This window comes from Pseudophryne corroboree, chromosome 2 (genome assembly GCF_028390025.1).
Source record: "Pseudophryne corroboree isolate aPseCor3 chromosome 2, aPseCor3.hap2, whole genome shotgun sequence".
Taxonomy (NCBI): domain Eukaryota; kingdom Metazoa; phylum Chordata; class Amphibia; order Anura; family Myobatrachidae; genus Pseudophryne; species Pseudophryne corroboree.
In genome coordinates this window covers 883907031-883923045 of record NC_086445.1, presented here as the reverse complement: position 1 = coordinate 883923045, position 16015 = coordinate 883907031, and the positions used below count along the sequence as shown (strand labels likewise).

The window sequence follows — 16015 nt, the reverse complement described above, 5'->3', positions numbered from 1 at the left end:
ACTGGAATCTACGGATGGGTTTCTGCAAGTAATTTTCTGCTGCGGGGTACACTGGGCTCCACAAGTCTAGACAATGGGGTGTAGAGTAGGATCTTGATCCGAGGCACCAACAGACTCAAAGCTTTGACTGTTCCCAGAATGCACAGCGCCGCCTCCTATATCACCCCGCCTCCCAGCACAGGAGCTCAGTTTTGTAAGTTGGTGCTGCAGTAAGCAGACACTTAACAGAGGGGCTGCTCCAAGCAGCCCTGAGAAAAGCTTTTTATGAAGTAAAAAGTGAAGACTTCAAGGGCAGCAGCGGTGGTAAATGTCTTGTGACATTCACTGCTGCAGCTACAGCTCTCCCCAGCAGCGCTGTACACTCCCGTGCCCTGGTTGCCGGGTACCTACAGCGGAGGCTCCGGTTTTCTTCATGTCAGACACACGGCTGGGGCTCTCCAGGATCGCGTGGCCGCGCTTCGGGAGGTGGTAAGTGGGTCCCGGCGCGGTCAGTGGGAGGCGGCCGCGCGCGCTGGCGGTTGACACTGTGACAGTACAGGCGATCCCACTAGATCACCAGGGCATAGGCGCAGGTCAGGGTTTCTCTCTAAATCACTTATTATATCGCCCACAGTACCCTGTGGTTTTGCCAGCAGAGGGGGATAAGGCTTAGACCTGAAGCCCCTCCCCCAGCCACAGGGCACCATTTCTAGCAAGTGTTCCCACCCTGGAGCTGCATATCTGTCTTTTCCTCACTCCCAGTCAGTGTCTGCGGCGCCATTATCCCTCAGCTCACTGTTCCTGGGACTGCTTGGGCAAATCCTCCTATGTAAAGCCGCCTGGTTGTCAGCGCTGTGACTTTACATGACACTTAAGTATTCTACCTGCCTTTTTAGACAGTGATAGTTAAGAAAGAGTGCATTTAGTCAGGGTTTTATAGTACAATTACCCTGTGATATACATCCAGTTCTTACTGTGTACTGTTATATCTACTGTTAAATAGCTGTGTAAGCTAGTCCAGTGCAGTATTATTGTCTGTAATAACCTCTGCATTGTACAAACTGTGACTTTGTGTGTGGATTTGATGGCTGAGTGGTGTCCATTTCGTGTCTTTCACTCAACCTGTTATACCTATATTCGGTTCCGGTATGAAAGATAGATAGTGTCTAGTTAGACAGTCAATAGATAGACACCATATGTTAGATGGACATTAGGTCGACATGGTCAAAAGGTCGACAGGGTCAAAAGGTCGACATGAAAAAGGTAGACACCATGTTTTTTGCATTTTTGTGGTTTGTGTGGATAGTTTTGTCATCTGGGACCCCCAATTGTAGAAAGGCATACCCTCGCGGGGCACGCTTCGGGCACGGTGGCTCGCTGCGCTCGCCACAAGGTTTATAACCAACTCTATGCCGACATGGATAGAGAAAGTATGAAATAATCCAAAAACATGTTACATTTAAAAAAAAAACATTTGTCTATCTTTTTTATGTCGACCTTTTGACCCTGTCGACCTTTTGACCCTGTCGACCTAATGTCCATCTAACATATGGTGTCTATCTATTGACTGTCTAACTAGACACTGTCTATCTATCAAACGGATAGGCCTATATTCTATAACCTGAGGGGGCTTGGTGCGTCAGGCGTTATCTAATATAGGATTTTCGCAAAGATATACTGTATTACGTATTTTTCTCTGTGATTTAGTCACCATATCTCTCCTTTATCTCTGCTAGTGCTGACTACACTGCGCAGGGGTTTTGGTTTGGTATATAGGGCTGCTGTTAATTGTACTGTATTACCTCATACTGCAAATTTATATCATGTCTGCTTCTGAGGGTAACGGTTCTGGGGCGGAACACACTGCTGGTGTTGCTGAAGCCACAGGCACATATGAGGAGAATATAGCAGCTGTGGGCTCTGGTTCTGGGGGATCTTTGCCCCCCAGTGGGACTGTGGCAACGGAGGCACATACTGACCCACCGTGGGCCGCTTTTTCCATGCTTCTGCATACGCTAGTTCATAAACTAACACCCCCTATGGGACCCCCAATGCCGGTACAACCGTATGTGGTTCCTGCAGCTAACCCGCCGTGGGCGGACGATTTATCTGCTCAATTAAATAAGTTGAACCAGTCCCTGACTACTAAAAAGTCTGACCAACGCTCGCCTAAGTCCAAGAGGTCCTCTAAGCGAGCGCTCGTCCCCTCACAATCCACTGCTGTCACTGACACCTCGTCTGATGAGGACGGCACTTACACTGACCCCACAGGTTCTGACTCTGATACGGCTGATGAGGAGGGTAGTTCACATGTGGATGTTCCTGACCTTTTGGAGGCTATTAACTTAATTCTGCAGATTACGGATGATCCTGAGCCATCCGTCCCCCCTAAGAAACCAGATAGGTTCAAGCGTTAGAAGGTGGTTAAAAAAGTTTTACCTCACTCTGATCACCTAGTGGATATACGTCAGGAACCCTGGGAAAACCCGGGTACTAAGTTTGTGCCTAAAAAGAAGATGCTGGCTCGCTATCCCCTCGCGCCAGAACTGTCTAAGAATTGGGAAACACCTCCAGTGGACTCACATGTGGCTAGGATGGTGGTTTCCTTCGCTCTACCTGTCACTACCGTCACGTCTCTGAAAGAGCCTACGGATAAACGTGTGGAGGGTTGTCTAAAGCGATTTACACCCTCACGGGTGCTGCACAAAGGCCCACTATCGCATCTACATGGGCTGCTGAGGCTATTGAAGCATGGGCCTTGGAGTTAGATGCTGAAATCTCCTCTGACCATGCTAGACAATGCTTCTCGATATATTAAAGAGGCGGCTTCTGATACCGGTATCCTAGCAGCCAAGGCCTCTACTACGTCAGTCCTGGCTCGCCGGATATTGTGGCTGAGATCCTGGTCTGTGGATCTGGACTCTAGAAAAACCCTGGAGGTACTCCCTTTCAAGGGAGATATTCTGTTTGGGGAGGACTTAAATAAGATAGTGGCTGACTTGGCTACTGCCAAAACTGCCTGTCTACCTAATACCGCTCCTTCTGTGTCGAAGGCTAAAGGTACGTCCTTTCGCCCCTTTCGTCCTTCAGGTAAAGCAAAAGGTCAGGCATACCATAAGCAGGCCTGCACTTCTAAACCTGGTAAGCCGAAGCCCGAAATAGCCTGGGCTGCCCGTCAGCCAGCTGCCAAGACCGATAAGCCTGCCGCATGATGGGGCGGGCCTCCCCCTGAGGGATCCCAGGGTGGGGGGCCGGCTTCTAGGGTATACCCAGCAATGGTTGAAGACCACTTCAGATGCCTGGGTACAGGAAGTCTTCACTCGAGGTTACGCCATAGCCTTCAAAAACCGACCCCCTCATCGAGTTTGCCAGACAGACGTCCCGTCGGACCAGACAAAGGCAAACACTCTACATTAGGTGGTACAGACCTTCCTGGATACAGGAGTCGTAGTACAGGTGCCTCTTGTTCAGAGGGGCCGGGGGTGCTATTCTCTGCTGTTTCTAGTCCCGATACCGAATGGGTCCTCCGGGCCCATTCTCAACCTCAAGGCACTGAACAGGTTTGTGAAGGTTTCCAAGTTCCGTATGGAAACCCTTCGCTCTATAGTTCTGGCCTTGGAACCTGGGGACTACATGGTCTCCCTGGACATACAGGATGCTTACCTGCATATTCCTATAGCAGTGTCACATCAACAATACCTGAGGTTCGCTATTGGCAACCTACATTACCAGTTTCGGGCGTTACCTTTTGGTTTCACAACTGCTCCGCGAGTCTTCACCAAAGTTATGGCGGTGATGACGGTGGTACTCCGCCGTCAAGGGGTCAGGATACTGCCGTATCTGGACGACTTGTTAATCCTGGCAAATTCCCCAGATCTTCTCCTGCGTCATCTGGATATGACGGTCCGGTTTCTACAAGCCCACGGGTGGCTCATCAACTGGAAGAAATCCTCCCTGGTCCCTGCTCAGAGCATGTTGCACCTGGGAGCGCTGTTGGACACTCAAAACCAGAGGTTGTTCTTGTCTCAGGAAAAGCTTCAGGACAGGATTCGTTGCTTCCTTTCTCGTCCGCAAGTGTCGATACATTCGGCAATGCAGGTGCTGGGCCTCATTGTGTCAGCATTCGACATGGTGGAGTATGCTCAATTCCATTCTCGCCCCCTCCAGAGGCTGATTCTAGCCAAGTGGGACGGCCTGCCTTACCGGATCAGGTCTCACATGATCTCTTTGACTCCGGAGGTCCGTCTGTCGCTGCTCTGGTGGCTCCAGGACCAACAATTGTGCAGGGGCCGTCCCTTCTGGATATCCAACTGGGTCCTGTTGACGACAGATACCAGTCTAAGAGGTTGGGGCTCAGTGCTGGAGCAGCACTCCTTGCAGGGTCGGTGGACCAAGGAGGAATCTCTCCTCTCGATCAACATTCTGGAATTGCGGGCGGTCTTCAATGCGTTGAACCTAGCCCAGCATTTGATTCAGAACCGTCCTGTTCAAGTACAGTCGGACAACGCCACCAGAGTGGCTTACATAAATCATCAAGGCGGCACTCTAAGCCGTTTGGCAATGAAGGAAGCCTCACGGATTCTACGTTGGGCAGAATGCCATCTACCGGCAATATTGATTCCGGGAGTCCTGAATTGGGAAGCGGACTTTCTAGGTCGTCAGGACGTGCATGCCGGCGAGTGGGGCCTCCATCCAGAAGTATTTCAACTCCTCGTGGAAAGGTGGGGTCTTTCAGATGTGGATCTGATGGCGTCTCGACACAATCACAAGCTTCCGGTCTTCAGAGCAAGGACAAGGGATCCTCAAGCAGCATTCGTGGATGCGCTGGCGGTGCCGTGGAGGATTCGGCTGCCGTATGTGTCACTCCTGCCCAGGGTAAATCGGAAGTTCAAGCAAGAAAAAGGAAATCTGCTTCTCATAGCTCCGGCGTGGCCCAGACGGCACTGGTTCTCAGATCTGCAGGGCCTGTCGTCAGAGCATCCAATTCTACTTCCACAACGCCCAGACATCCTCGTTCAGGGCCCCTGTGTCTACCAGGACCTAGCCCAGCTGTCTTTGATGGCGTGGCTCTTGAAGCTTCCGTCTTGAGGGCTAAGGGTTTTTCTGAAGAGGTCATTAAAACTATGTTGCGGGCCCGGAAACCGGCCTCTGCTTGGATTTACCATCGGGTCTGGCATTCCTACTTTGTTTGGTGCGCATCTAATCATTATGACGCTTCCAAGTTTAGTACAGCCTAACTTTTGGCTTTTCTTCAGCAAGGCCTGGATTTAGGCCTGCGTCTGGCCTCCCTCAAGGTTCATATTTCTGCCTTGTCGTGTGGTTTCAGAGAGAAATTGCGACTTTGCCTGATGTTCATACTTTCACTCAGGGTGTGTTGTGTGTCCAACCTCACTATGTCCCGCCTGTGGCTCCTTGGGACTTGTCGGTGGTTTTGGAAGCGTTGCAGGAACCTCCATTTGAACCCCTGGGTTCAGCTGACCTTAAGTGGCTTTCCTTTAAGGTGGTGTTCTTGCTGGCTATTGCCTCTGCTATAGAAGAGTGTCGGATCTGGGTGCCTTGTCTTGTAGTTCCCCATATCTGATTTTTCACCGTGACCGGGTGGTTCTCAGAACTCGTCCCGGATATTTCTTTGTTCCACCTTAATCAGGAGATTGTGGTTCCGGCCCTTGTCTCTCCTGTTTTGTCTCCCAAAGAGCGGTCTTTGGATGTGGTACGGGCTCTCCGTATCTATGTGAAGAGAACTGCTGCTATTCGAAAATCTGATTCTCTGTTTGTTTTTGTTTGGACTTCACAAACGTGGCTGACCTGCTCACAAGCAGACCCTGGCCAGATGGATTAGAATGGTGATTGCACATGCTTATGTGAAGGCTGGTCTCTCTGCTCCTGATCACATTAAGGCCCATTCTACTCTGTCTGTTGGACCTTCTTGGGCGGCCCAACGTGGTGCGACCCTTGATCAATTGTGGAAGGCGGCTACGTGGTCCTCCGGGAACACGTTCATAAGGTTCTATGCCCTCGATACTGCCGTTTCCCAGGATGCTTCCTTTGGACGCCGGGTTCTTGTGCCCGCTACAGTGCGTCCCCTCCCATAAGGAACTGCTTTCGGACATCCCCCATTGTCCAGACTTGTGGAGCCCAGTGTACCCCGCAGCAGAAAACGAGTTTTACGGTAAGAACTTACCCTTGTTAAAACTCTTTCTGCGAGGTACACTGGGCTCCACAAGGCGCCCACCCTGACGCACTTAGCTTCTTTGGGTTGATATGGCATTAGCCGCTGACACTTCTCTTGTCGTGAGAGTGTGGTGTATGTGGCTACTAACCGTTGTCGTCTCTTTTCCTGCTACTGCATTGGGCTGGTTAACTAAACTGAGCTCCTGTGCTGGGAGGCGGGGTGATATAGGAGGCGGCGCTATGCATCTTGGGAAGAAGGTCAAAGCTTTGAGCCTGTTGGTGCCTCGGATCAAGATCCTACTCTACACCCCATTGTCCAGACTTGTGGAGCCCAGTGTACCTCGCAGAAAGAGTTTTAACAAGGGTAAGTTCTTACCATAAAACTCGTTTTTGAGATCAAAGGCCAATGCCATTGCTGTCTCAGCTAGGCGTGCGTTGTGGATTCACCAATGGAATGCTGATGCTGACTCCAAGAAAAGTGTGGAATCTCTACCATATAAAGGTAAGGCCTTATTTGGAGACGGCCTTGATGATTTGGTGTCTACGGCTACCGCGGGTAAGTCATCCTTTTTACCTTATGTTCCTCCACAACAAAAGAAAACGCACCATTATCAGATGCAGTCCTTTCGGCCCAATAAATTCAGAAGGGGCCGGGGTTCTTCCTTCCTTGCTACTAGAGGAAGCGGAAGAGGTAAACGATCTCCAGCCTTGTCAGGCTCCCAGGAGCAGAAGTCCTCCCAGGTTTCTACCAATTCCACCGCATGACATTGTGGCTCCTATGCGGGAGTCCGCACCGGTGGGGGCCCGTCTAAAACTATTCAGTCAGTTTTGGGTTCGTTCGAACCTAGACCCTTGGATTTTACAAATAGTATCCCAAGGGTACAAACTGAAGTTTCAAGACGTCCCCCCCTCGCCATTTTTTCATATCGGCCTTTCCAGCTTCTCTTCCCGACAGGGAGGTAGTTTGCGACGAAATACAAAAATTGTGTCAAAATCAAGTTATCATCAAGATTCCCCAGTCACAACAGGGAGAAGGTTTTTATTCGAGCCTGTTTGTGGTCCCGAAGCCGGACGGCTCGGTCAGACCAATCCTAAACCTGAAATCCCTGAATTTCTACCTAAAGAGATTCAAATTCAAGATGGAGTCTCTCCGAGCAGTGGTCTCCAGTCTGGAGGAAGGGGATTTTATGGTGTCGGTGGACATAAAAGATGCCTACTTACATGTTCCCATATATCCTCCGCATCAGGCTTACCTGAGATTTGCAATTCAGGATTGTCATTACCAATTTCAAACGTTGCCGTTTGGTCTATCCACGGCTCCGAGGATTTTCACCAAAGTAATGGCGGAGATGATGGTTCTCTTTCGCAAGCAAGGAGTCACAATTATCCCATACTTGGACGATCTCCTGATAAGGCGAGATCCAGGGACCAGTTGGTCCAAAACGTTGCACTCTCCATGACAGTTCTTCAACAACATGGTTGGCTCCTAAACTTGCAGTTGATTCCGACGACGCGGTTGTCGTTTTTGGGAATGATATTGGACACAGAACTACAGAGAGTCTTTCTTCCTGTGGAAAAAGCTCTGGAACTTCAGAGTCTGGTCAAACAAATTCTGAAACCAGCAAAAGTGTCAATCCATCAATGCATTCGGTTTCTGGGAATGATGGTTGCGGCCTACAAGGCCATTCAGTTTGGCAGGTTCCATGCCAGAGTGTTCCAGTGGGACCTGTTGGATAAGTGGTCCGGGTCCCATCTACACATGCACCAGAGGATAATCCTGTTTTCCAAGACCAGGTTATCACTCCTATGGTGGCTGCACAGCTCTCACCTCCTAGAGGGGCGCAGGTTCGGGATACAGGACTGGATCCTAGTGATCACGGATGCAAGCCTCCAAGGCAGTCACAATGGGAGAAAACTTCCGAAGAAGATGGTCAAGTCAGAAAACTTGTCTCCACATAAATGTTCTGGAGCTAAGGGCCATTTACAACTGCTTACTACAAGCGGGACATCTTCTTCGAGATCTGCCTGTGCTGATCCAGTCGGACAATGTAACAGCGGTAGCGTACATAAACCGTCGGGACGGAACGAAAAGCAGAGCGGCGATGGCAGAAGCCACAAGGATTTTCCACTGGGCGGAAAAGTATACAAGCGCTGTGTCGGCAATCTTCATTCCAGGAGTGGACAACTGGGAAGCAGAGTTCCTCAGCAGACACGATCTCCATCCAGGAGAGTGGGGCCTCCACCAAGAAGTCTTCGCAGAGGTGAAAGGTCGTTGGGGAATTCCTCAGGTAGACATGATGGCTTCTCGTCTCAACAAGAAGCTTCAGAGATATTGTTCCAGGTCAAGGGACCCTCAAGCGATTGCAGTGGATGCTCTCGTGACATCATGGATGTTTCAGTCGGTGTATGTATTCCCTCCACTTCCTCTCATCCCAAAAGTTCTAAAGATTATAAGAAAAACAAAGATCAGAGCGATCCTCATTGTTCCAGACTGACCAAGGAGGGCTTGGTACCCAGATCTTCAGGAATTACTCATAGGAGATCCCTGGCTTCTTCCTCTGCGCGAGGACCTGCTACAACAGGGGCCGTGCGTGTATCAGGACTTACCGCGGCTACATTTGACGGCGTGGCAGTTGAACGCAAAATCCTAGCCCGTAAGGGTATTCCCAGTGAAGTCATTCCCACACTTATTCAGGCTAGAAAAGAGATAACGTCTATACATTACCACCGTATTTGGAGAAAATATGTGTCTTGGTGTGAATCCAAGAAGGCTCCTACGGAAGAGTTTCACCTAGGACGGTTTCTCCATTTTCTACAAGCAGGTGTGGATGCGGGTCTAAAATTGGGCTCAATCAAGGTTCAGATTTCAGCCTTATCGATTTTCTTTCAGAAACAATTAGCCTCCCTTCCAGAAGTTCAGACTTTCGTGAAAGGCGTGTTGCACATCCAACCTCCATTTGTGCCTCCAGTGGCACCATGGGATCTTAATGTGGTGTTGCAATTCATTCAATCACATTGGTTTGAACCTTTACGGAAGGTGGAGTTGAAATTCCTTACTTGGAAAGTGGTCATCCTGTTGGCCTTGGCATCTGCAAGGCGGGTGTCTGAGTTGGCGGCCTTGTCTCACAAGAGCCCTTATTTGATCTTCCATGAAGATAGAGCTGAATTGAGGACACGTCAGCAATTTTTACTGAAGGTGGTTTCCTCTTTCCACATAAACCAACCTATCGTGGTACCAGTGGCTACTGACGCCTTTGTTGAGTCAAAATCTCTGTATGTGGTCAGAGCTTTGAAGATTTATGTCGCCAGAATGGCTCCGATTAGGAAAACAGAAGCTCTCTTTGTCCTGTATGCTCACAACAAGGTTGGATGTCCTGCTTCTAAGCAGACCATTGCGCGCTGGATCTGTAACACGATTCAGCAGGCCCATTCCACGACTGGATTGCCATTACCGGAATCAGTGAAGGCCCATTCCACTAGGAAGGTGGGCTCATCCTGGGCGGCTGCCCGGGGGGTCTCGGCATTGCAACTTTGCCGAGCAGCTACTTGGTCGGGGTCAAACACTTTTGCAAAGTTTGACACCTTGGCCGATGAAGACTTTAAGTTCGGTCAATCGGTGCTGCAGAGTCGTCCGCACTCTCCCGCCCGTTCTAGAGCTTTGGTATAATCCCATGGTTCTAATGGTGTCCCCAGCATCCTCTAGGACGTATGAGAAAATAGGATTTTAATACCTACCGGTAAATCCTTTTCTCTTAGTCTGTAGAGGATGCTGGGCGCCCATCCCGGTGCGTACTGTATCTGCAGTATCTGTATCTTATTAGTTATGGTTACACATATGTTGTGTTACGTTTATTGTCAGCCTGTTGCTGCAATTGTTCATGCTGTTGGCCTGTGTTCTATTGAATGACATGTTTTGCGGCATGGTTGAGGTGTGAGCTGGTATGAATCTCACCTTAGTTTAACAATAAATCCTTTCCTTGAAATGTCCGTCTCCCTGGGCACAGTTCCTATAACTGGAGTTTGGAGGAGGGGCATAGAGGGAGGAGCTAGTTCACACCCCTTTCAAAGTCTTAAAGTGCCCATGTCTCCTGCGGATCCAGTCTATACCCCATGGTTCTAACGGTGTGCCCAGCATTCTCTACGGACTAAGACAGGCCTGGCCAACCTGTGGCTCTCCAGCTGTTGTGAAACTATAAGCCCCAGCATGCCCCGCCACAGTTTTTCTGTTTGGGAATGCTAAATCTGTGGCATGGCATGGTGGGATGTGTAGTTTCACAACAGCTGGAGAGCCACAGGTTGGCCAGGCCCTGGACTAAGAGAAAAGGATTTACCGGTAGGTATTAAAATCCTATTTTTAGTACTAGATAGTCAAAATTTACTTGTCTGCACAGTCTAAATCTAACCTTGCGATACTGACACCGTAGGACCGCGCATCAGTATCGCAAGCAGTGTACACAGTGTTAACTCTCCTTCCAATTTTGACAATATAGTCATCGTGTGTATGCACCTTTATACATGCAATCAGGATCTCTAAATTCTGGAGATGAAGTATTTTTAATTCTTAAAAAAAATAATACATTTAAAGAAATTCTCAATAAAAAAAAATTCCTATATCCAAACAATTATGGTTTTCCAACACTAATTTGAGCAGTTTGAAAATTGCTATTGTCCCTAGTTTTCGTCTACAGCAGTGATTTTCAACCTTTATTTACTCGCGGCACACCGAACAATATTTTAAAATTGCCAAGGCACACCATCAGTTCCCCACAGAAAAAAACAAAAAACACACATTGGCCCTCACAGTAAAAAAAAAAAATCCACACCTACATTGGGCTACACAGAAAAAACAATCACATCGATCTCCACATAAATCATGTTGCTCCCTACATAAATCAAATTGCTCCCCACATGAATTATTCACATTGTTCCCCCCCCCCCCCTCCCCCCATAAATCCATAAATCCTTATTCTACCCACATAAATTCTATTGTTCCCCACAGGAGGGAGAAATAATATAACAAATATTAGCCCCTACCGGTCAGCTGTCCTCCTCCCTGTTCCTCAGTGGCGGGGGTTGTTCATAGTGGAGTGCTTCGAATACAGAGCAGCGGGCAGTCAGGCAGGTGTGGATGTGGGTGGGCAAGGAAAGCTGTGTGTGCAGGCAGGAACTGGAAGATGTGTATGCAGGCGGGTGGGCTGGCTGGGTGGTGAGACGCGGCAGCTGTGACCTATGACATAACACCGCCGCATCTTCAAGGCATAGGTCACGGCCAGAGCACGACTGATCCTCTAAGAAGAGCCCGGGCCAACAGTTCACTCTGAAGGTGCAGGAAGCTGCTCTGGCTCCGCGGCACACCTTGCCACGGCACACTGGTTGAAAAAGCCTGGTCTACAGGGTACATTAATATCAGTCTAGAAACCCGCTATTTGCGTGTATATGCATTTATTATTATGAAGTATGTGGCATTGCCATTAAAATAGGTTAAGGGCAATATTATCTTATGTACTCCACTGTAATGTTTTCATTCTGATTTAAATTATTAAAAAGAAAAACTAGGTTTTATGTCTTTGCTTTAGAATAACTGCTCTACCCTAAACATTCAGCACCTAATTGTTCTCTTTTACTCTCCATAACAGGGCATTACTACCACAATGTTGCTGAATCTACATCCCCTGGAGAACCTTAAGTCCTACGTCACCACTCGCCCCCCTCTGGTGGTCTTTATGGTCAGTGTCAGTGGCATGGCCATTGCTTTCCTCACCCTTGGCTACTTTTTCAAAATGAAAGAGATCAAATCACCAGAAATGACAGAGGTAATTATACTACAGTTAGCTGCAAGTTCTAGCAGGTCAAGGGGTGTATCCAATTAGCTCCGAAAAACAGACTTTTTTAAAAATTTGTTTTTGTTTTTTTTCTCCCCCGACCTTTCGCCGATATATTTTTCGGGGCTATCCTATTAGGATCACCTGAAAAGAATACTTTCAAAAAATACAGTGGAACCTGTGTGATTTTGCTGGCCACAGACCCGTTTAGGATCACCTGAAAAGAATACTTTCAAAAGATACAGTGAAACCTGTGTGTTTTCGCTCGCCACAGACCCGTTTTTGCAGGAAAATGGGTCTGCTTTTGGGGATTTGGTTTTGCCTGCCTGAGGCATGTGAAACAAAATCCCAGATAAGCCTTTGCCACTGCCTGTTTATTGTGGCTTGTTGAATAGCCCCAGGCTAAGCAATTACCCGTGGTAATTTACAGAGGGTAATTGGATACCACCCTAAGCCTAGATGTGCCTCAGCAATCCATTGGGGTCCACTTTTAAGTGTTTTACTCTGGAGCTGTACCCATTCTTCCCATTGAGTAGCAATGAAATGGGTATCTCCTACCTAAGGCAAACCATTCCTGTTGCTCATCCACTTTCCTTTGCTAGTACTATATTGCCAGCTTCTGAGGTTTATATATATATATATATATATATATATATATATATATATATATATATATATATATATATATATATATATATATAATATATATATATTTATTATACAAAGTAGTGCCCGGCACTCCAATAATCCCCAGGGTTTAGTGCTGTGGTGCCTTCCCAGTGACCGAAGGTCACAAAACAATGTAGCAGAAAAACTTGGCGGCACTCAGCAGGCTTCTTGCAATCCTTTAATGTGGTCTAGGAGCCGACATGTTTCGGGGCTTGTACCCCGTCCTCAGGGCCAGAACAGAAATGAATAAAGTGCACATATCACATTTAAATACCTCCACCAAATTGGACGCTAAGTAGCTAAGTGTACTCACCTGCTACACGCCGTGCTCGCCCGTGCTAGTCCAGCGTCAGTGCCCAGTCCCGGCCTGATGACGTCCGTGGCGCGGTTAGCTGTGCCTCCGTCCCCATGGTTGCAGCAAGGTGCTGGCTGTCAACCATTGGCTCCACCGCACGCCTCTCTCCGCCCGGCGTCCAATGCCGTAGGGTCTCCTCTGACATTGCTATTGACGTGGCGGCACTTGTATGTAGCTGGGGTATCACCATGGCAACCATGTTCCTCGTAGTGGAACGGATGCCAGACAAATATTCTGCATTAGATACAATATAAGAAAAAGCAAAAAACGTGAGAAAGTCTTTAAAAACATGAACTATAAACATAGTATCATGCTGCAAACAATAAATACAACATGCAATTAAAGAATTGAACATGAAGGTTATCATCCCTACCTCAGGCTTGGACAGAAAGGAGAAATGTATTTAACTACTTAAAGCTACTAGGACTGGATCTAAGTAGTAAATTAATCCGTTACTGGTAATAACCTAATCCATTACTAATAATTACTTAATCTAACTCTCTTAAACGGATGATTATATAATTTCATAAGCTAAAGGAAACATTGTAAGCCCAAATTTTCATTTAGTCCCCCTGGTGACAGTGTACCTAAAGTGTAAATCCACCTAGTCTCCCTCTGGAGCAAGGTCCTAGCCCTATTGCCTCCTCTAAGGGACAGCGGCACATGGTTTATCAGTATTGCTCTAATACTAGCCACCCCATGTATTGCCACTAAACAGTGGCGAGCGAAAGGTTGATCGCTATTGCCTTTCTCTTGGGCCTTTTTGATGGCACTTCTATGCAATGCCATCCTCTCCCGAAACTGTCTAATGGTCTTGCCTACATATGCAAGACCACAAGGACAGGTAAGGAGATAGACGACATAGGTGGTAGTGCACGTGAGCCTGTGTGCTATGGTCATCTTTTTACCCGAATGTGGCTGATTGAAAGTAGCACCAGTGATTAAGGTATTACAAGTGGTGCACCCCAAGCATCTATAGCAACCCAATTTAGGCCTCAAAAAGTGTGACTGGGTGTGTCTAGTGAGCTTGGTGACATCCAATTTTACCACATGATCTCCTATATTGCGGCCTCTCGTATGGCTAGGCATGATTTTTGTATCCACCAATGTTGACAAGGCTGTATCTGTTTGGATAATCGGCCACCATTGTTTAACCTTTTTAGTAATGCTAATTGATGCCGTGGTGTATTTATTCACCCAGGGTAATTTTAAAATGTCTATCTCCTTACCTGTCCTTGTGGTCTTGCATATGTAGGCAAGACCATTAGACAGTTTCGGGAGAGGATGGCATTGCATAGAAGTGCCATCAAAAAGGCCCAAGAGAAAGGCAATAGCGATCAACCTTTTGCTCGCCACTGTTTAGTGGCAAAACATGGGGTGGCTAGTATTAGAGCAATACTGATAGACCATGTGCCGCTGTCCCTTAGAGGAGGCAATAGGGCTAGGACCTTGCTCCAGAGGGAGACTAGGTGGATTTACACTTTAGGTACACTGTCACCAGGGGGACTAAATGAAAATTTGGGCTTACAATGTTTCCTTTAGCTTATGAAATTATATAATCATCCGTTTAAGAGAGTTAGATTAAGTAATTATTAGTAATGGATTAGGTTATTACCAGTAACGGATTAATTTACTACTTAGATCCAGTCCTAGTAGCTTTAAGTAGTTAAATACATTTCTCCTTTCTGTCCAAGCCTGAGGTAGGGATGATAACCTTCATGTTCAATTCTTTAATTGCATGTTGTATTTATTGTTTGCAGCATGATACTATGTTTATAGTTCATGTTTTTAAAGACTTTCTCACGTTTTTTGCTTTTTCTTATATTGTATCTAATGCAGAATATTTGTCTGGCATCCGTTCCACTACGAGGAACATGGTTGCCATGGTGATACCCCAGCTACATACAAGTGCCGCCACGTCAATAGCAATGTCAGAGGAGACCCTACGGCATTGGACGCCGGGCGGAGAGAGGCGTGCGGTGGAGCCAATGGTTGACAGCCAGCACCTTGCTGCAACCATGGGGACGGAGGCACAGCTAACCGCGCCACGGACGTCATCAGGCCGGGACTGGGCACTGACGCTGGACTAGCACGGGCGAGCACGGCGTGTAGCAGGTGAGTACACTTAGCTACTTAGCGTCCAATTTGGTGGAGGTATTTAAATGTGATATGTGCACTTTATTCATTTCTGTTCTGGCCCTGAGGACGGGGTACAAGCCCTGAAACATGTCGGCTCCTAGACCACATTAAAGGATTGTAAGAAGCCTGCTGAGTGCCGCCAAGTTTTTCTGCTAATATAAATAAATATATATATATATATATATATATATATATATATATATATATATATATATATATATATAATATTATTTATTTATTTTTTTTATTTTTATTTTTTGTGTGGCTTTAACTCTTTGTTAATTGACCATTTGACCCAGTCTGGGTTTAGTAGCAAAGTGATGAGTTTCTATCATGTATTGGATGGCCCCATATAATTTGTATATACTTGTTAATTGTTTAAATGCTATCTTGTCTCTATCTAGGACTGGAACACCTTTCTCCTAAGGTTTAATAATCTGGACTTTTGTATATCCGAAAATGAGACTTTGAAGCATCTCTTAAATGATACCACACCACCCGAGAGTACAGTCACCACTGGCCAGGCCAGGTCTTATACCCAGACCCCTCAGGCGTTAGAAGATTCAGGAACTATAAATATTTCTGTAACTGTTACTCTAACATTGGATCCACTGAAGCCTTTTGGAGGATACTCTCGGAACATTACACATCTGAGCTCCACTATTTTTGGCCATCAAATTGGGCTTTCAGGTATCTTTAAGCTTTTTAATTGCTAAATCCATGTTTCTCTAACGTCCTAGTGGATGCTGGGGACTCCGTAGGGACCATGGGGAATAGCGGGCTCCGCAGGAGACTGGGCACTCTAAAGAAAGATTCAGTACTATCTGGTGTGCACTGGCTCCTCCCTCTATGCCCCTCCTCCAGACCTCAGTTAGAATCT

The 16015-nt window shown here is 47.2% G+C and overlaps 1 protein-coding gene across 1 annotated transcript in view; it reads left to right on the top strand.

Moving 5' to 3' along the window:
• The window catches only part of TMEM248 (transmembrane protein 248), an 85467-nt gene that overhangs the window by 22919 nt on the left and 46533 nt on the right, over window positions 1-16015 (top strand). Inside the window, exons 2-3 of the mRNA XM_063955989.1 lie at window positions 11787-11963; window positions 15540-15825. Of these exons, the coding sequence (XP_063812059.1) occupies window positions 11802-11963; window positions 15540-15825 (448 nt within the window). The 5' untranslated portion in view covers window positions 11787-11801. The remainder of the gene's footprint in view (window positions 1-11786; window positions 11964-15539; window positions 15826-16015) is intronic.